This window comes from Balearica regulorum, chromosome 4, assembly GCF_011004875.1.
Source record: "Balearica regulorum gibbericeps isolate bBalReg1 chromosome 4, bBalReg1.pri, whole genome shotgun sequence".
NCBI classification, from domain to species: Eukaryota; Metazoa; Chordata; class Aves; order Gruiformes; family Gruidae; genus Balearica; species Balearica regulorum.
The window spans coordinates 2,527,358-2,553,897 of record NC_046187.1 but is presented as its reverse complement, the minus strand read 5'-3'; the positions used below and the strand labels follow the sequence as shown (position 1 = coordinate 2,553,897).

Genomic DNA, 26,540 nt, shown 5'->3' with positions numbered 1-26,540 from the left:
ATGTCAAAAGCCTCCTTCCCTTTGGAACAGACTGTTACGTCTCCTCACGCCGCTTCTTACCCTCCTCTGGAAAGGTCAGGGTAAAACACTCACCTTGAATTCAAACCCCCAAATAAGAGCTTTCCCTGTCTCTGATTTGCTTATTTATTTAAGGAACCTGTGTTTCATATGATTCCAGGCTTAACTCATGAAGACGCAAATTTGGAGACCCCGGTAGACTAATCCGGTTAGCAAACCTCGGTGGGACCAACGGCCCGTTTCATTCCGCTTAACGTTTCCACCTTTTCATGTGCACGCAGCGTGAATTTTTGGAGCTGCGGGGAGCAAATAAAGACGCCGGGGAAAAAAATAATTCAGGGATTTACTGAATCTAGGATCAAAGTCCAGAGGTTCAGACTATTTCAACTCACCTCTTTGATGTCCAGGGTGATATGCTAATTGTGGAATGCTAATTGTGGAATGCTAACTTAGTGACATGCTAATTAATACTTAATTTGCTTTTAATTCAAGGCAGAGTTTTATAACCACAAAACCTCAAAATACCGGAGTAAATGTGACAATACCCATGTTGCTCTCATTGAAGCGAGAACCCAGCGCCCTTCAAAATAGTTACTTGCTTTAGCTCATCTAAAAAAAAAATCTCAGAGAAGGTCTGCATGTTAGTGAGGTTCAAATGATTTCTAACAAAATGATTACCTAAAGAATCTAGTAGCTGGTCTTATTAGGTGCTCTGGTGCCAGTCGGAGTTCGCTTCACTTAAGAATACAACATGGAAAAATTACTAGTTGTAAGTGCTACGAAAAGCCAACTCTTAAAAGCGTGGTAAAACGTTCCATGCGAGGTGTAAATCTATAGAAACGGGGTTACCCACAGAGGCGTGCCAGAGCAGTAAGCAAAACCTTGTATTTGAAAGCAATCCTATCTGCTCGTTTTATCAGCGTGACTCCGTCTCTGCATTTTTAAACCCACGAAGAACTTGCTAAGCTTCGCACTGGTTCCTCGGCCCGTAACATCACCGAGTTTAAAAACACCTCCGAGAGTCCGCGCACGCCCTCAGCATCTCGCTGAACTTCATTCCAAACCCGAGCTCCTCAAAAGTGCAACGCCTCTCCGATAAACGTTGAAGAGAGACCAAATTTGCTCAGTCTAACGGCCAACCTCCGTTTATTCAATTTTCATTACCTCTGAGCGGTAAGTTTGCCAGGAGCCTGGGACAGTTTCTATCTACGCGGCTTATCAGCAGTACTTCACTTGAAAAGGCACGAGTGACGCTCGGAATGACAAAAATCCGGCGCGCCAACAGACTTTGTCTTGAGCCTCCTGCCACAAGGATTACGTACACTTCTTCAAAAGCCATTTGCAATAAGGAGATTAGAGTAGTTGAATTTGCTTGCCAAAAAAATAAAATAAAATATCTATTTGCATTTGAGCTACTGAACCAAATTCAGGAAGGGTACAGTCCTCAGGAACGTTCCACTTCTACCATGATGTCCTGAGAGAGGAGCTATCAAAAAGGAAAGTTTTCATTAGAAAAGGACATCTTTACGAGGAAGGGAGGTATTCCGGTGTAGGGAGGAGAGAACACTGAATATCTTGGAGAGCTTGTAGGCAACTAGCCAATGAGAATCCCATGATTCCTTTGTTTTATTCATCTTTTTCATTACTTTCCTTTTTTTCATTATTATTGAATAGCCTTTTTTTTCTGTCAAGGGAAGAACGGAACAAAGTCTCCCACCTATTTCCTTGGACTTATGCAAGTTGTCTCCAATTCTGCTGATAAAATGGAAATAATAGTTTCGGGAGAACCGTATATTTCAACAAAAGGCAGGTAAAGCTGACAACCACACCAGGTCCCTCCTGCAGGACCTCATCAGTAAAGACATCGGGTCTAGATAGGATGACATTGATACCTACACTCGGTGCAGTGCAACAGGGTTATTTTATCATAAATCCGGATAATTTCAATCAGGGTAACGCAAGACTTCACAAAGCTGAGCGTTCAGGTTCACAGCAACCAAACCACTTAAGCACTCACTCATTTGTAGGTGTGTGTATTATAGTGGGTCAATTCAAAAAGGTTTGGGTTTTTTTTTTTCATATTTTTTATGTCTCTGGGCCATATAATTTCGCGTTTTGGAACATCAAGGCCAATAATCACATGAGGAGTAACCCAACCGACGTCAGGGCCGGAGCCAACGCAAAATAATAAAAGAAAAGAGGGGCCCCGCGAGATTCGCAAGGGATAGCAGGAGCAGGATAAAGCATCGCTGGACTTGACACCAGATCGATTACATCAGATCATTAGGAGGTAAAAATATCGCAGCCCACGCCGGTCGGGGCCGTGCCAACCACACCGGACCTTCTTTCTACTGAGGCTTCCCACGTGGAAAAACGTCGCGTAAATGCTACAGTCTTAATACGGCGTCCGTGGCGGGTACGGGCAGGTCGTAGAGCGGGGAGGGGGGCTGCCTTTGTAAGAATTGGTTACAACTGGTCTGAACTCGTCAAGTTTTCACCAAGCCCAGAATCCATCGGCGCTTTTGGCCGCTTCTCTACGTCCTGCCCAGATAACTGAACAAGGAAGCCTACACAAACTCCCCTGCAGATTTTTACTACGGGACGCAAAGCCTCTCGCCTTTGAAGTCGATAACAAAACTGCAACTGTGTTCAAATTCAAACCACGCTGAAGGCTCTGTTTCCAAGGCAGTTAATCACCGCTGTCAACTCACATCGAACTTTTAAGCACTTGAAATCTTTTTTTTTTTTTTTTTTCCCCGGCAAGAGGAAGGAACAAGAAAAGGCATGTCGGTGAAGGCATCGTGGGAAGGAGAAACGGCTTGGAGAGAGACACTCACGTTTGCAGGTCTGCCTGTCGTCCCTGTAGTACCCCGGGGAACAGCCCGGCACACACGCGCCGGTGTGGGAGAGAACCAGGCTGGCGTTGCAGGAAGAGCAGGACAAAGGACCCTCGCCCGTGCAGGTTTTACATGAGGGGTGGCACCCTGCAGAGACAGCAAGAACAAGAGTTTCTGTTGAAGGAAAAGTAGATGTTGGAGCACATTTCACAAGGCTGAGCAGAAGCACTCTCAGAGCACGGTGATGCTGAGCACCAAAAGTTCCTACTAAGTCTAAGCCCTCAGTGGTGCGGAGCGCTGCGGAGCAGAAACACAGCCAGCCCGGCTTGGCACAGACCGATGAAACGCACTAAACATTTGACTTGCCTTTTCAACGTCGCCGAACGCTTGGATGCCGTTTCCACGGGCTGATGACCGATCGGTACTTCAAGGATGCCATCATTCTGTACGTGAGGTTGGAGCCGGGTACCGCTGCATGCATCGGTACCTCTGCCCGTACAAACCCACGCCTTTCGCGTTACTGCCCGGACACGCGGTCCCTACAAGATCCTTCCGCAACGCTTCATAGCCAGCAATCCCTCCGCCTGCCTCGAGTAAGCAAGTACATCACTATCTTTTTCTTGCCCTGCTTTTTTGAAGAGCTATTTTTATGCCACTCCTCTTGTTTTCTTTCCCTGTTTCCTTTCCATCCCTTCGTCCCCCACTTCTTGTGCTGCTTAGTCTGACTGAGCGGATTTAAAACACCACCGTGGATGAGGCCAATGTATCCTGGTGATTTCTCCAAAGGGGGTAGATAGTCACGCAATTATTAGTCTGGTGTAGTTCTTGATAGGCCTTTACCTAAGGATTGATGCCATCATTACAGCTATCAGGCCAAACTAACGATGAGTGAAAGTGGGCAAAGAAATCAGAGAAGCAACTGCATTACGCTGTGCTGGAGACCTTCAAGGCTAGCACAAAATGTAAGAGGAGCTTTGACACAGTCTGAATAATGCTAAACTTCTTTTAAGTCAAACCTTTACACCAAAGGGAAGAAACGTTATCCCTAGGATTAAATTTTGGTGGAAGGCAAAATATCTCTCTCAGGGGTCTCTCCAATTAAATGACACCTACGCTTCTGAGATTTCATTTGTCAAAACCAGGTAAATAAACGCACAGCTCCGGAGTGCTCGAGAGGAGCTTTGAAACATTAACCGTCGGTGGTTAGACTGGATTAGGAAATGCCATTTCCTGCAAAAGGAGCATCTACCTCGTAGTTCTAATACCCTGAATTTCTTGTCTTCATTTCTTTCTCTTAAAATAAACCGCAATGCCCGTTGCTCAGCGCAAGCGCGTTGGGCTTTAACACGTCTCTGTTGGCCACATAACAAGAAAAGCAACCTACTTCCTTCTAAGAGTCCCAAGAAATATAAAGCAGCTCAGACAACGATCGGAATACGAAACCACATCAACAGCAAAAACTGGAGGAGATCCAGGGATAGGTGAAGGCACAGAAGGCTCGAGAATAAAATGTGCTATCAGTGCAGCTTCCCGCACGCTGCTGGAGCACGCCAGCCAAAAAGGCTGAATGAAATCGGCTTTTCGTTTCAGACGCTGCTACGAGCGATCGCCTTTTGGACCACTACTGTGGCAAGACAAGTCTCAGTGAGAGACCTCAGCTAGGACGGTGTCCCGTCCCGGGCTGCAGACTTCCTGAGAAGTTGCTACCAGCTAGAGTCCTGCCTTCTCGGAGCAGGAGTTGCACGGCTCTTCGAAGCACATATCCAGAAAGTATTTTCAAGCGTTAGCATCCCAGAACCGTGCTGGTACCACACAAACTGGACACTTGGTGATGGGCACATGAAAAGCCTCTGCCTGAAGTTATCCCTTCCTGTGCTTAAGACGCCCATCTCTTCCTAGGAGTGATCTCAGGGTAGCGACCCTACAGAGAACACGGCGTACCGTCATCCTGGTTGCTGTGCCACCGCCTTTGACAGATGGGATTAACCAGAGAGAAAAAGAAAAACTCACCTTCGCCTCCTCCTCACGAGGTACTCGTTACACTGATTAATAGTAGTGTAAAGCGGGCTAGGTCCCGGTGGCCTCGCCATGTGCTCAGGACAACAGGACAGCACTGTCCGCCTCCAAGAGCTCACGGTCAGAAAGCAGACACAGATCACGGGAGCGAGGAGAGCGTGCTCCCAGCCAGCTGGCAGGGCTGTTAGCCGGGAAGGACATCTCCAGCTCCCAGCGCGCTGTCCTGCCAGCTGGACAAAGCTTCTCTGCTAAATAAGAACCGTTTCGTGGAACATCTTGCAAGGATCCAGGCAGTCCCTTGCAGCTACCTGAGGCATCTCTAGGGACTACTCACTTTTGCAGGCGGCGTTCTCCGCGTAGTATCCCACCGGGCAGTCAGGAATGCAGTGATCCCCCAGGAGCAAGTGACGGGCGTTCTGGCACTCGAGGCAGATGCTGCCGGTGTCCCGCAGGTTGGCCACGCACTGACGGCACAAAGGGTGGCAGTCTAAAGGAAGCAGGGAATAACGTGATCGCAGATGGACCAAACAGGACCGCTGAGGGGAAACGCATTGCTGAGGACTCAAGGAAGACATTAGGGACGGGACTTTCGGAGCCCCTTCCTGCTACCTGCTACGCAAGGGCTGGGATCGGGTGCTAAATACTGCGTGTCCAGGTGTCTGCAGGAGAGATGACCGGGAATCACCGCGCTCGAGGAGCGTTCCTCTCCTCTTGCCCTCATCCCCATCTCGTCCTCTTCCCGAGCATCACAACGTTTTCACTTTTCCTCAGCAGCCGCGTTCTCCGCATCTCTCCTGCCCCATTCCAGCATCCTCTTTCCCATCCTTAAGTGAGCTTGGGAAAGCTTTGTACAAAGCCGGTTCAAAGCTCTTCGCTTTCCCCAAACCTTTCGCTGATTTTAGGTGCTTCTACGTACAGGTTTATCTTTAACAAACTGCGCTGGCAGCTGTAGGCATTCACCTCCCTCTGCTCCCACCGGTGAAAAAGGAGGAGAGCACAACCCGTACGGCCGTATGACCTTCTCCCGTAGTTCTTACCGTTCAGATTTTCCCCCACAAACGAGACATCCGTACCCTGGAGAGGCCGCAGCAGACCTCGAGCCCAGCCAAGGGCAGCACTGACTGTTGCAGGAGAGTGCCTCAAAACCTTTTCCTTTTCTCGTTTTTCCCCAGCAGCACACCAGCTCGGGTCTCCTGACCTCCGCCTGAACTTAGGCGCTTCAAAAGGTTTTACAACAAGCCTTTTGTACGCACAACAGTGCAGCGTAAGGGAACCTGGAAGTCAAATTAATCCTCATTATGGTAATTCAGAAAATTATAAAGGAAATGGCGACTGTCTTGAAAGACATGTAATAATGAGGCTTGATTTGAGTACCTGGCCTCTTGTCAGATTTCTACCGAAGGTTCAACTTTCTGTCTTTTGTCTCTTGTGACAGCATTGCTATGGATTGTCGGGCAATCTAGTTTTACAAGCCGAAGACAGGCTCGCGTCGGAGTCTGGGGGAATTCTGCATCCGTACCTGCGAGAACGTAATAGCGACGGGAGCCTCCCCCAGGCCTGACTTCTCTATGTTACACGTAGACGACTCTTACCAAACGGTGGTGGAGAAGGACAGATGCAGCTCAGAAGTGAGTGCGCTTCTGACTGCGGGCAGGCATTCAGGTTCCTTAAAGCTGATGCCTCCTTCGCCTCCTGACTTTACAAGGTATAGAACCTATCTAGTTTCTGCCCCATGGTCTCAACCTTGCAGATGGGAAATCAACAGCCAGAGGAGGGGAGGTGAAGGTGTGCGAGGAGAAACGTTATGCTTGAGACAGTCACCCTGTAGGTTCTCAATCCACCGCTGCCGGGACGGTGGTAAGAGAAGAAAAGCAGCACATGAGGTCACGCTCCCAAACTCAGCGACAAACCTCAAAACTAAACTACAGCTTAGTGGGGTTATCGTATCGTGGCTTCTGACTGCACGGGAGGAAAACCCAAGGCATCATCCCATACATCTTCACGGCCAAAGATCCCAAACCCCTGCACTGCCATCAGACCGGAAAGGCTTGCCATCTATCTGTAGCCTCACTCAAGGCAGAGAGGATCACACGCAGCTCGCCGTAGAGAGCAAGGAAGGACTCGGATGTCATCCAAAAGGCCCTGAGCACCATCTGTAATTTGTATGCACGGGGCTGGAGGGGGGGGGTGACGAGTTTTATGCACTTATGTTCAATAAAATTAACACAAATCCCATTAGTTTCTCATGCTTCCACGTCTACCTGGCAATACATTTACTCCCCATATTGTTAAAATAATACTCCTCCAGTTTAACGTCTTGCTGGGGCTACTGGTCTCTATCAGAGAGCTTTGGCCAGACATAGTAAGTAACCAAACTCGCTGCATACGGGCAACGGGTTCCATAAACAGAGCGGAAAAATGAGACGGAGAAAACTTAGGGTGTCCAAATAACCAGTACCTACTGTAAATAACTAGACTCTCCCAAACTAACGTTTAAAAAGCTAAGTATCTACAAAACCAGGTGCTGTAGAGTTTTCTCTTTACAGCCTCTATGTTTGCTCCTGTGTATCGAAAGAGTTCTTTTTCTCAGCTACTGTTTTAGGATAAATCAGCCCCATCACTCTCTCGTTCCTTTGCAAGCCTGGAGATCAAAGAGCACGCCACACCAGATAAAAACCCAGAACTGACGCTCATGGTGAATTTGAGGGACACTGGGGAACTAGTGAGAGAGTAAAGGAGGAACCGAAGCGCTTTGTTTTGGAAAAGATTATTTAAATTTTTCACAGCAGGCTCCCTTTGAAGCAAGGACTAACTGAAGCGGAGTGTTTTCTTTAAGCTCCTCGACGATACCGCGCAGCCGTATTTGCTTCCCGCTTCTGCCTTCTCCCCGTCAATCCTGACTCCACCTCGGCTGGCGGGGAAGTTACCGCCTGCGGGCTTGGGATTCTCGGCGGCTTCACGTCACGTGTCTGGCGCGGGGCAGTGCAACTTCCTGAATTCCCTTAGACTTCTTCCAGTATCCAAACTGGATTCTTCAGGGCAGCACGTCACCACCTTGCTGGTAGTCCCAGTGCCTCCCTACTCATCTGTTTGAGGCTACTGACTTGCCTCCCACTGCCCCAACAAAACTTTTCCCTGCTACCCTTTCGGCCAGATCTAATTCCCCCCCTTCTCAACTCACCTCTAGGCAAAAAACCCCCACAATCCACCTTACCTATCGCTGATCTTCCTATAAAGCAACTTTTATTGTAAGGTGGTGTGTAATTACTTACCCCGATTTCCATTGCCAGAGCTACTTTACCTCCACGCCCTCTTTAGCTTTCTCTTAGCAAGCAAAGAAAACAAAGAAAATAGCGCCCTTCCTATATGGAAAGTATCTAGTATATACTGTTGCCATGCCTGTCAAGACAGAGAAGGCTGTTTGGGGAGACAAAATTATCTCTGAAGTGTTTGTGAACGCTCATAAAGGAAACCAGCGGCATTTCTACCCCTCGGTTCCACCATTTGCTAAGCAATCAACCACTTGCAATGTTTAAATACGCCGCCCCTCTTAAGGGCTCTTCAGAAAAAAATTTCCTGATGCAAGTTCTGTGCTATACTCGAAGGTAAGGTAGGAGGTTTACAACAGAGCGCTACTTTAAATCAGTACTTAAAACGCCATGCCATTTACAGGCACGTCAGCGTGCAAACGTCCTCTAGCACCTTACAGTAAATCCAGAAAGACGATCAGTATGGTTGATTCAGAAGGACACCTAGCTCTGACCAGGAGTTCTGGTTTGATTCGGTTGTTGGAAGGGTTGGTTGGGTGGGGTTTTTTCCCCCCGTCTCCCTTAAAAGACCTAGAAGGGAATTTGTCATGGCGAAAAGTGAGGTGAACTTCACATGAGGCTTTGGGCAACGTGGTCCAGTGGAGGGTGTCCCTGCCCACAGCAGGGGGGTTGGAACTAGATGATCTTTAAGGTCCCTTCTGACCCAAACCACTCTATGAATCCACGATAACTCCCGGTGAAGTGCAACCACGTTTGCAGGGATGTGCCTGCATCTTTTGAAAAGGGCGGGAGCTTCTCTAGGCACCGTAAGGTGGGAAATCCAGCTGGACGGTGCCTGGCACAAATGAGCCCAGAGCAACGCAGGGAAACGACCTTCCACTTTGCTCCTCTGGCAGCTCAGCTCTCAGTTTCCATAGGAGGTTGTAGACCAGCGACTAGGTGGAGCAAAGCCCCCAGTTTTCCTCTGGCTCTGCTCAAAGCTACTCCAGCTCTTTGCGGTGATATCAACGTCTCTCTAAGAGTACGGCAACAGCTCATTAATTTTACAGGGAGCTGCATGTATTTCTCGTTGTCAGAGTGTCCCCTCTGCAATTTGAAGAGGGAGGCAGAAGGGCTCGTTACAGGCACCCTCCTGAGCAAGCTCTTCTGGTTTATCTTCGAACCCTTTCATGACCGCACGCAGCCCGAGAAAGGAAGGGCCTGAGCAGCTGAGCACGGAGACTGGGAGCTCCCTGTCAAGGGAGATGCAGCTGGAAGTCAAGACAGGACCTCGGGGGATGCTGTATCAGCGGGTGTTTTGATTTTCATTTCAGGCCGGCCGCCCCTGCTGCTCACTCCGGAAGGTAGGCCTTTTACGCCTCAGCTGAGCATCCGGCAGAGCTCCGTCTGTGAACTCTTTCCTCTGCGTTTTTCTAATTGCCCTTCCACCCAGTCAGGAAAAGATCAACGAGGGAGCCTCAAGACAGGCGTATGATTGATTCAGATCAGAAAAGTGAGTGCTATCACGCATTGATCGCAACGTTTCCTGACGCTGAAGTTGTCTTGGAGAAGAGGGAGAGAGAAATCAAAGAGTGTTTTTGAACTGGGAAAACACAGACCGCAGAAGACCGGAGACTCGATGGAGGGTCGGGAATTAAGAGGAGGATAATTGTAAAAAAATATTGCTTTGGGAAGCAAAGGAAAAAGCTTTGTTAGATTCGGATGCAAATCTTATATTATATAAGTGTCAGGGGGTTTAATGTTCTCTTTTATGGGACAGCTGCTCTTTAACTGGTAATTAATAACTTGCAAGGGCAAATTTAGCATTTCAGTCACTGCTGAATGAGAAGAACAAGTGAAATTTAACAACCTGGACGTGGAGCTCTTTACCTCTAGCAGAACTGGCAACGCACGTCCTTTGCGTAAACATCAGAGATAAATTTGGCACAAAGAGCAACGCACTTCAGACTGCAGATCTGAGACCAAAGCACGACTTTTTTTTTTTTTTTTTTAAACAAGGCAACAAATAACTACGTTCCTCTACAAGGATTTTCAAAACTTCAGTTAGACAAAGAAACACCAATGCATCTACGTGCAGAGCTGCGTGAACAGCAAGGGTTCCTGCCTTGCGAGGAGTATCTGCACTGGCCGCGCGAAGGCATCGACACCCAAGTGATGCCAGGCACAGTCAACCAAGCCTTGAACACATGTTTCTACTTGGAAAAGTCTCCAGATTTCCACGGACCGTGTTCATGACCTTCAGGGCTTCAAAATAAAGCCCGCTAGTTTGCAAGGAAAGGATGCATCGCCAGGGTGCAATTGCTCTGGAGCCCAGAAAGCCAGGCAAGGTTCTCCGCGGATGATTTATCGCTGTCGGCGTAGCACGTCTGGAGGTCAAACACTGCCTGTGTGAGCCCGCTGCTTCCAATTTCTGCTCCTCATTACTGCCAGGCACTGCGACGTCTACCTAATCACCTGGGACCTGGGGAGCGTAACGTATTGCTCCATGACACCTCGCCAAACTTACCGCTAAGAGCAGCCTGAACGGGATAATGAAAGCACGCAGCAAGCGGCAGAAAGAATCCGGGTTTATGGGAAATGGCACTAAGTTTTTCCAATGAAATTTACAGCTGGAAGACCACATTTCCACAAGCCCTTTTTCAGAGGAAGCATAATGCAAAACAATGGGAGAATAAGGTGGAAAAAATAAAGCGCACACAGCTATGAGGTGACAGGACATTAATAAGTATCGTTGTAGCCCCTCAAATTTTACAGGGCAGAGACAGCTCTTTACATGGAAATGCTGAATTATTTCCATATTGTAACAATGCTTTTAGGATATTTTCCTACTCCTCAGATACTTTGTTCCCCCCCGCTTCTCTTTGTCAGCAGACAAAACAATAACTGGTCTTTAAAAGGAAGACGAAGAAATGGTTCATTAAATTAATCTGTGGAGAGCAAATAAGTCTCTCATAAAAAAACCCCCAAACCCACACAATACACATACATAAACAAAAAGAAGTCTCTGTGAAGGGGATCATCTATGTTAAATTGAGAACAATAGCCTCTCAATGGATATATTTATTATGTCTAATGCATTTTTCCCTTTTCTTAGGATTCCTTATCTCATTTGAAACTATTCAGCCTAGATTAAGCCTCACACACTGTATCTTTTTTTGATGAAGAAAAAAAATGGCTTGACAAAGCTCAGAAATTGTTGGAGCATTTCCCAGGATATGTTTATACATGTCTGTGTGACCGATTAAAAGCGATTTTTCTTTTTTAAGCAGATAAATGCAATCAGTGGCTTCCAATGATAGGTTTAAGCGCAGGCACCGAGCACCAACAAAGTACAATCCCTATACAGAAATCCCATCACCTCCCAAAAACGCACACGGCAATGCTAGCTGTGCCAATTTTTAATTTAGGGCCCCATAAACTGCTTCTCTGAATCCCAAATATTTCCTTAAGTCACTTTACGGAGCCCTGTGCAGGACCTAAGCAGCTCTCCAGGCTCGGGGTCCCCCAGGCTCGGGGTCCCCAAGGCTGGGCTCTGTGGCAGAGCAGTACGCCGTAACGCCCAGACTGGAGCAAGACGCAGATAAGCGCTTGGCCTTGGGAAAAGCAAGCACATCTCTACTCAAGGGAGCAGAGCCGCAGCCCATCCCATCGTGAAGAGCGTGCTCGTTATGATATTAATAACGATACGAACGCTCTGATGATTCCCAGACTTACTGGTCCATCCGCGTGATCTCAAGCCTTCACACCAAAGCGTGCCGCAGCAAGCCCGGCAAAGGCGAGCCTCGTCTCCCTCTCCCTACTACCCGCCTTACACAATTTGTAATTGGCTTCACGCAGCTCTAAGGAAGATACGAACAGCAGGAGCAGCTTTGTGACATGCTGCGCGCACCGGAGAGTTCCCTCGCGGTATTTTCATCCGTGTGACATTTTACTCCTACCAGGCATTTTGATTTCTTCACCGTACGCGCTCAAGCAGCCGGTTAACGCCACCGAGAGATCGCCACGCCGCGTGACCCGCGCCATCGCCTCTTACTTACCCACGCAATACCCCACCAGGTTGAGATACTGCTCCTCCTTGCAGCTAGTCCTGCACGTTCCACCGGCTAGGGTGGCGTGGGGATGGCAGGTTAAGCACTCCGACGCAGAAGGGCCGCGGCACGTCTTGCAGGACGGATGACAGGCTGGAGAAGAACACCGACACTTGGTGTTATGCTCTTGGTACAGCCCACCTCACACTCTCCCCCCCTCCAAAAAGCCAGCCCCTGTAATAATCGTTTACTCCTACAAAACACGGACATAAAATAATCTAATAGCATCAGTGACTGCGGAGTTGTGGTTTGGAAGGCTCTTGCATCCTCATTTTGAATAAACACACTGAGAAATGAGTTGTCAATTTAAAAATGCTTTTTGTTCCCTGCATTAATCAAGGCATAGATCTATACAAAATATAACATATAAAGAGATCGGCCCTTTTATTCCTCCCTCCAGCGTATGCTTGTGCGCATAAGAGAGAGAGAGTGGGATGCACAGGGGAGAGAAATTAAAAATCACGGGATTGTACGAACACCGCAGCGGCGTGGGTTCACTATTCACGAGTAGAAAATCCAGGAACGATTTCTGCCCAAAGCCCTCCCAAACTGAGACCCAGAAAACCCGAACGCCGTGCCAGCTCATCAGCTATTCTGTCTCCTAAAAGCTCAACAAAAAGAATCCATTTTCTAGACACACCTGTATTAACTGAGCTTCGCTGTTCAAAAACTGCAGGAGATCTAAGCTAGCAGCATACAGAAAGATGCTGCTTCCCTGACACTGAATTTTTTTTTTTCCCTAAAACATTTACATAAGCCTGAAACCGCATAATGCAGCATCCAGCAGTTACCTCTGCTCTAAGGTGGCAGTGCACAACCTGAAAATCAATGAATCTTTACAACGGCCTGCCAAATAAAGGTATTTATAGAGCTGTTCCTTGGGTGAATAAATTGAATACATAGAGCAATGGACTTGAGAAGAGGTTTCTCTCTCTAAATTTGAGGCCTCCCAGGGAAGCGACCGGTGAATTTCTCCTGCTGCCAGACCAGATACACGGATGCCTGACCCAAAGAATCTACGATAAAGGAACAGACAACTTTCAGATGACCTTGAAGGGACTAATCAGATTTCAAACGCCTGCATTTCTTCACCCACTGTACTTAGCAGCTGGTAACGCACGGCACGGCCCAAAGGCCCCCGTTTTCTGCAAGCGGCAAAGAGGATTTAATCGTTGCGGTCACTCCGAAGGTCAGTAGTCACCGATATCTGCTTAGATGAGATCAAACAAGCTGAACGAAGGCCACTTGCTGACTGATGGGCAAGGCTGAGACACAAATAAACAACGCCGTCCCCACTACCCATCAGGCAGATTCACAGAAGTCATGGCTTTTCTCCTCTATCCGCGGAATTCCGTCCTTCTAACCCCAGCCCTACTGCCAGGAGTGGATTAAAAATAAAGCTAATTTATGTAGACGATATGCTTGTCTAGCCTAATAAAAGCAGCCTGTGCTTCAGTGCCGTCCAGGAAAGACCCCTCCTGCCACAGCGCGCTGGCTAACATCGTCATCCAAGCCTACTGAAACGAAACGCAAAATATCTTCAGGGAAACAGCCCAGAGGAGCAAAACTGATTATAATTTCTGATTCAATGTGTACGCCTCTCTGCCATTAAGAGGAGATTCCATTTCCTGAAATTGGACTATCCTATTCTCCCCTGAAAATACTTAAATAGCCTCACGTAAATCTGACGGCAGCTCTAATTATGTCGAGGAACGCGTTACAAAAGGCGCGCGCGATGCAATTCAGCCGTACAAGCCGCAGGTGCCCGCGCTGTGCACTCACAGTAGCAGCGAGCGTTGCGGCTGAACAGCCCCTCTGGGCACCCGGGGAGGCATCTGCCTTCAAGCAGGACGTGGGAAGCCAGGCAAGCCGTACAGTCCCGCAAAGCGTTCCCCACGCAGCCTGCGCAGGAGGAGTGGCACTCTGCAGGGACGGGAAAAACAAGAAGACAAGAGAGAACCAAATGAGTTCTAGCTCATCTTGGTTGTTACCATCCTAGAGTACGGCTAGTACGTCCTTCCCCAGTGACGGCAGGAAGGTCTTTTCTTTTACGGGGTCCTCTGCTTGCGAAAGGTCGAAAGGGCAGGAGTACAAAGGCTGCGTAGCGCACTTCCGGAAGATAAGGAGCAACGATAGCCGCATATTTACTCCTTCTTTGCACCCACACAATTCATTAGCGAAACAGAAAGCTGAGATGCACAACGCCGTGCAATACCGTTCTTCTCCCTGCAAGAGCTCTGGGGTTCTGCAAACTTACCAGATTCTGAAATCATCTTTTTCGTTATCACCCTAGAGTTACTCCGGGAAGGACTGTCTATCCAGCATCACAGCGCGGTTATCATCAGCCGTTCTGGAGCAGTAAGAGCAAATATACGTAGAGGTGGGCTGGCCACCTGACTTCACGGCTAGCGAAGTGAACGCTCATTACAAGGATGCGAAGAATGCGGTTAAAACGTTAGACTTCTTCACCTCTACTGGTACTGACCCTAAAACAAGCCATCTTAAACTAAGTTATCTGATAAATAAATATATAAGCTCATCAGTTAAAAACCTGGTATTTATTAGAGCAGTGACTCGAGGCCACTGTGTGAGTCTCCGTTAAACACAGAGAGAGACAAGGCAGACACAGGGCTGGAGAGAAGAAGTGAAATGAAATGATTTCTACAAGTACACGTAGCTGTCTGCCAGAGAGGCAGGGAGAGAAGCCAGAGATCCTCGTCACAAATGCAGCGTCTCCAGGACGATCTCTGGCTCAAGTGACTCCGATCGTATCAGAGAGAAATTTCTCACAGTTTCATCGGGGACATCTCAAGCATTAGAAAAATACAGAGATATTTCTGTGGTTTGCTGAGAAATTCGTGACCACAGAGGTAAAAGCCTGAAAACCGGCATTTTCACCTACATATGAACGTGCTTCTGTTCTGCCCAGATAACGCAGCCAGGGCACACGTCTGTTGTGGGGTCACTCCTTCAGAAAGGTGCCTCTCCGAACTTCGCGACAGTATTTTACAGGGGTAGCTCAGAAGTTTGAAATCTTCAATCTTCACACCCTTCTGCAATAAATCAGACTACTATTCTAACGCCATTACTAATACGGCAGAGCTAATACCACGTGGGGCTGTGGCGGCATTCTTGCCCAATGACATAATTCAGCTCTGTCGCCGAACTCTGCTCAGGCCTGTTCGCACAGGTTTGTTCACCCAGCTGAGGCAGCGGTATACGGATTTCTTCGCTCACTTTCTACACCATAACCTGGACTCAGCCAAGAAAACCCTTTCCCTGCCAAGGGACGGCCACTGCGGGGACTGGAGAGGTTCTACGCTAACGCCTTGAGGAACCAACCCAAAGGACCGGATACCTTACGGTCTGTGTAGGTCGCTGTTAAAGATGGAAACATTCCACCAAAAAAAAAGTCACTTCTTCCTTTTTTTAAGATGCCCACAGGCAAAAAAAAAAAAGAGCTTGTACGGACTCTTTCCATCACGTTGAGATGAAGAGAGAAAATCAAGGGCTGTAGAGTCCCGTCTCTGCTCTTTCCACACAGGGTTCCTTTCACTGCCATGTCTGAAAGGATCACTCCCCTTAGGTTTAGGGCGGACTGTGTTGGCACCAGACGCTCGGTCTACCCTCTCAGCCTGCCTCCAGCTGCATTATTTTCAAGATATTGCAATACGTTTGCTGTACAGACGCCCACAGCGGCTCCCCCGAGCTCTGTACAGCCAACCGGACTGGCTTGCAGGAAACATTCTTCACTGAAGCCCAACAGTTTTCTCTCAAAGCGGTGTGAAACCATGTATATCCCCAACATAGACCACGTTAACCTCTTTTCCAAACTCTAGCCTTCACGGAAATTCTTCCTATTTGGTATTTCAAGGGCCGCGATGGCACGTGTGCTGCAGGGCATGTATCAGAAGAGCTTCCTCGAAAGAAAAGACTGCTGTGGGATGTCTTGACCTGGTCCAAGGGCTAACAAGGAGACAGCTCAGTCTTTTCTGAAAAGGATTTAAGGATTGATCCTGCTTCAAAATAAGTTAGTGGTAAAAAAAAAAAAAAATAAAAAATCACATTCTCGACTTCAGTGAAAGGAAAGCTAAGCTGTGCAGACTCAAACACGGTCGTTTTAAAAAAAGTACCTGAATTCTTTAGTCACAAATTACATGTAGAGTATATTTTCCTTCAAAAGTACTAGTATAGGCCATTCTGAAAGTTACTGAGTTTCAACATTCATGACTGTCACACGGCAAACGCAGGCGCTCAAAGCACGTAGGAATCAAAGAGCGTACAAGATCACCCCGAACACCTAAAATCCAGCGCAGCCCTGCGCTGAAGGCTTTGAACGGCCGTTCCCATCCTCTACTCACGTTTGCAGGCTCCTGTGCTGTCCACGTAGAAGCGAGCTGGGCAGTGAGAGAGGCAAAGGCCGTGTACAGGTCCGTCCGTGGGCTGCTGAGGCTGCAGTACGTCCTCTGGCACGCTGCACCGCAGGCAACCAGAGGCCCCCGGGCCAACGCAGGTACGGCAGGATGGGTGGCAACCTGCGCACGGGACAAGAGAGCAGGTAGAGCCACAGCTCTGAGGAGAGCTTTCTCGGAGAGAAGGACAAGGCTCAACAAACAACCTGGACATCTGGTCGTAAATGTGAGAAAGAAAGGGGAGAAGACACCGGTTGGGACGCTCTTGTTCATCTCCCTTCCCAGTTTTGTATTGCTGCAGACGGTCTGAAACTCAAAGAGCTGGCAAAGAGCGGACGCTTTGCAGCAACTCACAAGCTAAGAAATCTGTTTCATAATCAGACGAGGTGCTGTATTTTTCCATAATGGAACAGGGATTTTAGAAAATACTTCGACATCTTTCCCCCCCATAGCCCAAATAGCAGCTCTTTCCTTGGATAAAGTTGATGAACAAGTAAGGTTGGGAAAAAACCTGCAGTATTGTGCCACAGGCAGTCAATTTTCCTTTAATTGCTGGAACCGCAATGGTGAACGCTATCTCACTAGGAGAGATAGCAAGAAATGACAGTCTGAAGGGCTCATAGGAAGTATAACTTCATCTTCTGAATTTTCACGTTTTCCATCGCTGCAAAAACGACCTCGGTTTTAGCAAATCTACTAGGTGCGTGTAGAATTTCACCCATCTCTTAACTCGCGTCAAGAAAATCTTGGAAGCAATGTACCTTTATTTCAACAGCACAGAGGAAAAATAGGTCCCCAAGATCACTAAATCCTGAGGGTGTGAACGCAGAAAGTATTTGAGAAAATTTGCCTTTTCTCAAAGGAGAAGACAATCAGCGGGCAAACACAGGAATTACTGATTGACCGGTTCGGCATAAAATAAAGGCTCAGCGTTGTAGCTGGGTACTCCGAGCACAGCCCGAGAAAAGCCAATCTAGCTACGCTGGTTTACAGCAGCTGGGGAACTTAGTCCAAGCACCGAGCTTACCCTTGCAGACATCGTGATCCTGGTAAAAACCCTCTCCGCAGCTCTGCAGGCACTGGCCCCGGCGCAACGCCAGAGGAAAGGGACAGGAGGTGCAGTGAGTAGCCAGAGGTCCCTCGCACGTGGAGCACGAAGCATGACAAGCTGATAAAGAAACAGAGCCGCACAGAACTGAAATATCCCAGTTTTTTTCTCCTTGCGAGTGGTGTTGCTGACTACAGCCTCCTCCAGCCGGCAACGAAAACTCCCAGCTGGCACGATATTCAGCTACACGAACTAACGAGAGCAGAAGCGCGCGTGTATTAATAACTACTAACAGTAATAACTCTCACTCGCACGGTGTTTTGAATACGTATCTCAGCGTGTCTCAATATGCTTCGCAAGGCAAAGAGGTTATTTAAAACTATCTATCACAAGCGAACCAAAGAAAACAAAAATAATAACCGATTCCCTGTCTCCGCTTGCACTTCTGTGCTCTTAACATTCCCTCCCCGCAGGTCAGCAGCTGGGGAAAAGACGACAACGTGCGGAGGGTGCCTCGAGAGCCTTAGAAAAGGTCACGCAAATATGCCTCTTACCTCCGCATCTTCCGTTGCTGCTTGGGAAATACCCGTCCGGGCACTCTGAAACACACTTCCCATCATGTAACAACTTCTCTGAAGCACAGGTCAAACACACGGGCTGGTCTGAATGGCACGTTTCGCAGAACTGGTCGCAAGCTGCCAAAAAAGGATCGCTCGTTAACAAAAGGCGCTCAATAAGCAAAGAACCACAGAGCCGCCGACCTGGCCGCAGCGAGAAGATAAAGCAAGCCAAACCGTGTCTTCTTTTTTGCCAGAAAGGCATCTTTAAACATGCCTCTCCAGCACAAGTGACCCTTTCGCGCTTCCCTGGAATAAGCAGCGACATTCCCGGAGGTAGACGTGCGAGTGCAGATGGGTATGCGCCGACCTGCATCCCGTCTAGGACCGCGAGTAAGTACGAACACCAGAAATGGGTCGACACCCGCACTCCCTCCGCTCCCGACACGACCCCCCTCCAGCTAACGCAGCGTGTTTTTCCTGTGAACGGGGAGCGCGATTCCGGACGAGGTCACGTATGAAAATCACCTCACAAATCTTTACATGTCTTTGTACGACGAGCATCAGTTATCAGGCTGTTCAGGAAGTCAAGGATGGAGAAGTTGATTAAAAAAAATGTAATTTCCACCCCACCCCCTTTTCTTCAAGTCAAAGTTGTAAGGGCGAAAATGCATCTAAAATCAAGCATGATAATGTTTCTTATCAATTCCTGCGGTCTATGTTCTCCCTGGCAGTCCGTTCTGAAGTTAACTGCCCTGTTGTCTAAGAGCACCATGAAACTCTGGCTCCCCTAAGCTCTACTGCCGCTCTGTGTTCAGCGGGGCCAAGCGTCTTCCTTAACCAGCCTTCGGTTCTTGTCACCAGCCAGCCAGCCTCCCCTTAAAACCCCCCACAGCTCCCCAGGTGGGTATCAAGACGCACGGTTTTGGGAGAGGATGGAAGGCCTGGAGGTTGCGAGGGATGGCTACGCAGTTTTGAGAAATCGCTGGGAAGAAAAATCAAAATTATGGCCAAGCTGCATCTAAGTTCCACTTCCTTTTGAGCTGAAATGGTTTGCAGCTACACAGGTCAGATTTCAAGCCCGCGCGCTTCGAAACCCAGGCGAGCAAAATTTACTGGTAGGTATAGACGTCACCCAAACTGAAGGGGAACCCGGTCAAAGCGAAACGCATCCAGAATCGGCCAAAAGAGCACCGATTTTGTCAACACGCTCCAGGTTTTAAGGCCTCTCTAGCTAGCTGCGGCTCAGACAGACCTGCGGGCAGACAGACAGACAACCCTGCATCACTTCTCCTGGCTCTGCCAGACGGTCCCTCAGAGCGCCTGGAGGTGGCTGCCAGCAGAAACCCAGACTCGACCTGAACGGTGGTGGCAAATTCCAGGTTCTTTAGTTATTTGACAGGGTTTTTTTTTTTTCCCCTCTTTGTGATCTGTTTGACTTGGGTCTTTTAATTCCCTCCAGCTGTCTCTTCCCCTTTCCTCACCAAACCTTCCCAGCTCCCAGGTCTCAGCTGTTGCGCAGGTATTAATTACCGTGATCCTGAGTTATAATCAAATTTACAGAAACCTGCTGGCAAAGGGCATTTTTCTTTCCGCAGAAAAATGGATTTGTCAAGCCCTCAGAAATGACTCGGTTAGGCTTTCGAGCTGTTCGGTGAGGGAAAAAACCTTACAGCTTTCAGCATCTGATTAGCTCAAATGAATTAATAATCAGCTTTCCTCAGCCGCTCTTTATGCACGAGATAAAATGAGTCACGAATAAAACCACAGCTACTGCACGGCTAAACGAAACATCGATTCCCTTTTTTGCGGAGCATTTCTCAAACTTCTTGCAATTGGAGAAGAAAACAGGTCCTTACCGCTGCAGATTCCATCCTTTGTATAAAATCCCTGCCCGCAGCTGGCCACGCAGAGCCCCGCTTTTAGCACGCGCGACGTGTCTCTGCAGGACAAACAGTTGTTCTCGGCAGCACCCCAGCATGAGGAACAGGACTCGTGACAAGCTGCAGGGAAGAAAGGTGCAGGATTAACAAACCACCAACTTCCAATCATCTCTTTAAAACAAAGAGTTCGCAGTAATTCTTTTTTTTTTTTTTTTTTTTTGCAGTTTTGTTCCTTCAATTCACGGGCATTCACTGCTTCAGAAAAGGAAGAGAAAACAAACCCCCACCGCGCAGCGTCTTTCATCCAAGCCATCTCAGGGGTACGATTTACAGCTTCATTTTGTACGTGCGACACGACTCGCAGTATACATCGGGTAATCAGACTAGGAGAAGCATCGGTAAGACTGTTAACTCCCGTTCATCCTGGTGCTGGGGGCTGTACAAGCACGAAGGCAAACGGGAAGAGATCCCATCGCACGCCGCTTGAAAACCAGACCTGCAGTCCGATCCTTGCGGCGACTACCGGCACTGACCCAGAACGAGACCGCGGGGCTGCGAGCGAGATCCTGCAAAATTCAAACCAAAGAGCAAAGCAGCTCACGAACGAACCACCTTGTTCGAAAGCGCGCAAGTTCAGCTGCGAGGGAAATTCAGCCCGCTGCGGTTGCTGTTACGGAATCCGTGACGCAGACGCAGGTTAAATCCTGTGCTACCGGTGCTTGCAGGAACTGCACAAATTACAGTTCTTTTCGCTATTAGATTTTTTTTTTTTTTTCCTCGATTACACCCAAATACGTTCCAAAGACGTTCTTAAATTTACTGTTTCACACTAAGGCAGGCACTCGCTTGTGCTCCCAGACCCCGGCAAGTGGGAGAAAACAGCCCCTTGTGACGCTTGCCCCGTATCCGCAAACATGCCTGAAGCTGCAGCCGCCCAAGAAAAACTCATCCGCGAGTACCCTCAGTGTAACGCAGGCACCAGCCGACGCAGCAGCAGCTCATCCTCCTATCTAAGAGCGTATTTACATACAGAACAGTGACAAAAGCAAACCCCTTCCTGCCAAAATAAAGCTCCGGAGTGAGAGACGACTCATCCCGGTAACGGGTGAGAGTGAAAACGTTTGCAATGCGGAGAGCCGTAAGTAAGTTCGCAGCAAACCAGCGATCACCGCTACTCCCACCTCACCCCTGTTTTGCAGGGTTTCGACGCTGCTTCTGTCTGCTTGAGGCCATAGCTGCCCTTGGCTCTGGTAATTAATGAGACGGAGCATCTGTGTTTGTGCTTCCGTCGGGGTCACACCGGGGAGCTAAGAGAAACACCCCGTGGTAGCGGACCTCACCGCCCCCAGGCAGGGAAGCGTTATCACCTTCATCTCACACGCAGGGACCCGAAGCACAGAGGTGTGACGTGACGTGCGTGGCGTTAGGACAGGGAGTGTTTAGGGGCCAGGACACGGGACATGTGAGTTCATGCCCAGCACATGGTCCTTTGACATTCTGGTTGTCCCTTCTCCACACTTCCACCTTCGTTTATTTTCCCTTTTCCAGTCATCTTCTTTTGCCTTCTAACTACCTGTTTGCTTTCCCCCTTCGCACCTTCCTGCATCTTTCCCCCCTCCCACCTTACTCCTGATCTCTCCAGCTCTTCCAGCTCCTGAACACTCCTACGTGAGGAGCGTTTCATAAGGACACGGGGCAGCCCGTACCCAAAAAGACCTTTCCCCTGACTCCTGCAGCAAGTGCCGTCACCCCTGTGGAGCGCATCTAATTGCGGCTGAATCACAACACGATGAATACCAAACATCCCGTCCTGAGGTAAAGGTTGCGCGCGCTTTTCTGCTCCAGTCGATCATTTCCCTTGCCGATATAAAGCTGCATCTCGTTCCAGCTTGGATGATTCTCAGGGCACGTCTACGCTCGAAAGTTACCTGCGGAGTACGAGTTCATGCTGTAAATTCCTAAGCGCTGAAATGTCCTCACTTCACCTTCCAGACATGAGTGTTTCGCTCCTCTCTGAGCTCACTCTAACCTTCAGCATCTTTCCGAAAGAGCAGGCACCAGGACTCGGATCCTTTGCTTACAGCCTTCCCACTGCACAGCTTGAGCCCCTCGCGGTCACCCTGCCTCGGTACGTTGACACGTCTGAACCTACCCAGTTATTTGCAAAATTCCCAAGTCCTCTCCGGAGATGCCGCTCCTTTCCAAGAGATGCTTTTCTCTCCTGGCAGCCTGGGCTCCAGACTCTGTTTTTAAACAGGCAGCCTTGCAGACAGTTGTATTAAAAACACGCTTTTGATGAAAGCCAGGTCAGGTGGGCAAACGCGCTTTGGCTCCCACCGCGCACCGCTTGCTGCCCGCGCTAGACCGAGCGCTCCCGAGGTGCTCCCCTCCGTCTCTTCTCTCAAGCGGCTGCCTCCGCGTAGGTCCAAGGAATGTCTTCACCTCCTGCCAGCGCCACACGTTTTGCTGGATCTAAGTCCACCACAAACAATACCCAGGCTGGAGAGGTCTTTGGCATGGCTGGAGCCACAGCCCAGGCTCTTCTCTGGAGATGACGCCCAGCAACACCGCCGCTCCGCTGCAGTCTGCGCACGGCCGTTCCGCTGGGCTTTTGTCACCGTCCTTGCCCGCAGGTACTCGCAGCGCAAACAACCCTTCCTCCCAGCTCGCCTTCCCCTCTGGCTCTGGCTCTCTTAAGCCTTTCTACGGAGACGTGGCCGTAGGGCTAACATCAGAGCAGCAGCCAGGCCAGCCCAGCCCGCTCCCCCGTTCTCTGCTGCCAGAAGCAACTTGCCACAAACGTCACTCTAGACACGTCCACCAAGAAAAGGAGCGAGACGAGAAGGAAGGGTGGGCTTAGGACACTTCCCGTGGGGAAACCTGTAGTGCCAGGTACCGATGCAAACCAGCCCGGTCTGCAGGCTGGAGGAATTTAAGATCTTCCTTCAACTCCTCTCTCCAGTTCCCAGTTGGCTCTCACCGGCCCTTGGCAAAGATCCTGCAAAGCCACTCCTGGGTATCACAGCAGCTTTCAAGTCTTCTCGTGAGGCAGCTGTTGCGTTCAAATCCCATGTTCTCCTAGATGTGGGGTGACTTCTGTGGGATCTCAGCTATGGAAAGGCTACAGTGAGAGAAGTAAAGATGAAGTACAGACTACCAGAGGTCATCAGACCTTCTGAGAAGCTGCAGTGAATTTGGCAAACGGGTATGAAACAGATCCTCTGGACTCCAAGCTACTAGACAGAGACCAGACAGAAAGGGAGGGGATCTAAGCACCAGCGTTTGGAAGAAAGGAAGGAGAAAGAACGCAACCAAGTTTTTAGCCAGGCAGCCACATTCAGCGGGTGGAAGCAGTGCAAACGACTCAAAGCACACCATCGGCAACAACTTCCTCGGGTGGGCCAATGAAGAAATGCTCGCAGGAGGAGACTCAGCTCCGATGCGCTGCTCCAACCAGTAGCCCTGCTGCGCAAGCCCTCCCCGGGACCAGGCGACACAGGCTCCTCCGTACGCGAGGTGGCAAGCGCCTCCAGGAGTTATCAGCTGCCATCCTCCGGATGACAAACACGCACAGCCTGATTCACGCTCCTATAGACACAATCCTTCTCTTCTCCTGCTTGCACCAACAGGCACCAGGCAATTTATTTTCACGTGTCGCGAGGACATTTTTTGCCGCGAGTCCAGCAGCTACCGAACCCCAGCCAATCTCTCCACTCTGTTTGCCATCAGATGGTACGGCTGCAGCTGGAGTTGCAAGCCATGGGACCCCCCCAACCCGTAGGAACCGGGTTCGTGCAGCTGGAACAGCAGCCCCAACCCATTCCTGCCCTGCGTTTTTACACACTCGCGCACACCCTGCCCGCAGACGCGTTGGCTCTTTCGGCGCCGGATGGCTGCCAGACTCAACAGCTGCTCCTCGCCCAAAGAGCCAGCCACCAACTCCACTGGAAAAAAAAAAAAAAAAAAAAAAAAAAAAAAAACCAGAGGGAAAAATGGAAGCATTCAAGGAGCCGCTATCAGCTACAACATCTTTGCCTACAGCAACTAAGGGGCTGTGTGGAACATAAATCAAGAGAAACTGGTTTCGCCCTTCCTGGCTGTTTTCAGTTCAGATCTGTAGGGGCCGTTTTGCATTGCCTCCTCCCTTCAGTGTGGATACCGGACTTCCAGGCAAGACCCTGCAGCTTCACCAGACGCCGCTGCTGAAGGAAAAGGTGTTCAAAATATTACAGTCGACCTTCCAGTTGCAATAGGGTGTGCAACGACTCTGCCCCAGCTGGGGGGGCATTGAGTCCCATTAACGATGGGATTCATTAAGCTGCAGTAAAACGTCTGTCCAGAAAATCAACGTTAAACAGGCAAAACTTCCAGGCTCTCGATTCTTGTTTTAAAGCAAGAGCACTCCAGCGGCTCCTGAGCCAACGGGCGGTTTCCTCTGCTCTGTTACGTAGGAGTCACACAGAAGCGACGCAAGCCCAGGCTTTTAGAAGGCGAGAGGTCCTGCAAAGCGACGTTTCTGTTCTTCCACGATTGACCATAAGTCAGCGAATCAATCACAGATCCGCTCACCAAACTGGCTCTTACCTGCATCAGCGCAGGTATAACATCCCCGGGTTTGGTGCTAACGCAAACGGCATCCCAGCAAGAACACGGTAAGAAATCACCGCTTGGCTTTGGGAAAGCACAGATGGATCCAAGCGCGCGGTGCCGCTCGGTACCGTTAACCACCTCTGACCTGCCCTCCTCCCCGTGAGCTCGGCCTGGTCACGGTCAGCCGTTTAGCCTCCAGGCGATGCCTCCGCAGCCAGGCAGGGCAGAGAAAAACAACAGGCCTTGAATAAAAATCCAAGCGTTTTGCTACAGCGAGCTGGGTCTGTTAGCGTCAAGTTACACGGTTCAACGTTCGCATTTTGGGGAGATCAAAGCTGGAACACTTGAGTTCTGCCAAGGCTTCTGAATAATCTTGCAAACATAAATAATTAAGCTAGTAAAATGCAGTGAGAGCACTGAACACTGCAAGTCCTTCGAGCCCTTCTGTTCTACCAGGCAGAAATCTTTTATTTTTGCTTCCCTTTGCTCGGCCTTTGCTGGGGGTGGGGGTGGGGGTAGGTTCTTAACTGTTTCCGCAGCCTTCTTCTGACAAGGAAGACTTCATGTGCCACTCTGCTCTAAGCCTGGTACAAACTGATCCGTGATCTTTAAATGCACTGCTACATAACCAAACCTATGACCTTCTATTGTCCGCTTCACCTTCTCCTAACGGTATGAATACTTTACAGCAGCAGGTGGAGGGAACAACCCTGGTGTGAGATTAAAACAGGGCAGAGATCAAACAACTGTATTCCGAAATTCAAAACAGATTCAATTAGGCCGGCTATTATAAAATGCGAATAAAAGGAAAGACTAATTCGTTGTGTTTTGTTACAACACAGACAACAGTGTTTCGACAACAGGATGGAGTGAGAAACCTGGTCTTACAGGTCTTTTTCATCTCCAGAACGAATTCCTCCAGAGGGATTTTACTGGAACCGTAGCAATTAACACAGTCTAGTTCATCCTTTCTGTGATTTAGGAACATGCTTATTGTAGATGGTAAAGCCATTATGAGAAAAAATATTTCTGAACAGTCTAAGGCTCATCTGGACAATCAGATTAGAGATTTGTAAAAATAAAGAGGATACAAAGAAATGAATTACGGACCGTATCTGAAATTTAAGACTTTCTCCGCTGGTTTGACTTTACACAGAAAATGCAGCCAGGCAGAACTAAAGCAAATTGGTTTAATTCCCTTGAGGAAACAGGAACACATTTTCCCAGCAACTTTCAACTACAAGCATGCGTGACTGCAAATTTGGATGGAATGTACAACCAGTAATCTACAAACCAGGAATGAAATGAAACATCAGCTTTTCCCCACCGCTTCGGCAGTACCCGAGCACTGCCAATTCCAACGCTAGGAACAGGTGGAAAGGAAATGGTAAAATAAAACCAAATGAAGTAGAAGATTATTCGCTATTTAAGTCTATAAATTCTTTTGGACTGGGTCTCTCTTTGCCGTTCTAATGTGCACGACGGGGCCCTCGTCTGCAGTCACTGCTGGAGGACCGAGGTTTTTCAGACTTTCAAAACCTGAAACAAACGGTCAGCTCTTCAAGGAAAATCACTTCAGAAGAGGAAGCCGGGCTTACAATCTGAAGTGCTTTCCCCTGAAATCTGCCAAAAAGCCCTAAGCCTGTATTTAATTTTAAGCAGGAGGGCTAGTTCCAAAGAAATCAAAGCGATGGCTCAAGTTAAGCGTGCGCTCCACCCCTGTGCTGAGTCAGAGCTGCAGAAATAATTAGAAGCCTTCCAGAGAGGCCAACATCAGGAGGAGAAAAGCGTTAACTTTAGAGAAAACAGTTAAACTGTCACG

At 48.9% G+C, this 26,540-nt stretch overlaps 1 protein-coding gene across 5 annotated transcripts in view; it reads right to left on the bottom strand.

The window, feature by feature from the left end:
• FRAS1 (Fraser extracellular matrix complex subunit 1) overlaps positions 1 to 26,540 on the bottom strand; it is a 160,062-nt gene that overhangs the window by 58,426 nt on the left and 75,096 nt on the right. For all 5 annotated transcript variants that reach the window (XR_012835140.1, XM_075750918.1, XM_075750920.1 and 2 more), the window contains 8 exons: positions 20,105 to 20,248; positions 18,243 to 18,383; positions 17,668 to 17,808; positions 16,590 to 16,763; positions 14,011 to 14,151; positions 12,178 to 12,321; positions 5,206 to 5,358; positions 2,856 to 3,002 (listed from right to left, as the gene is read on the bottom strand). Coding sequence is in view for 4 of the 5 variants with exons in the window: in XM_075750918.1 (XP_075607033.1) it covers positions 2,856 to 3,002; positions 5,206 to 5,358; positions 12,178 to 12,321; positions 14,011 to 14,151; positions 16,590 to 16,763; positions 17,668 to 17,808; positions 18,243 to 18,383; positions 20,105 to 20,248 (1,185 nt within the window). In the remaining variant the exon portion in view is untranslated. The remainder of the gene's footprint in view (positions 1 to 2,855; positions 3,003 to 5,205; positions 5,359 to 12,177; positions 12,322 to 14,010; positions 14,152 to 16,589; positions 16,764 to 17,667; positions 17,809 to 18,242; positions 18,384 to 20,104; positions 20,249 to 26,540) is intronic.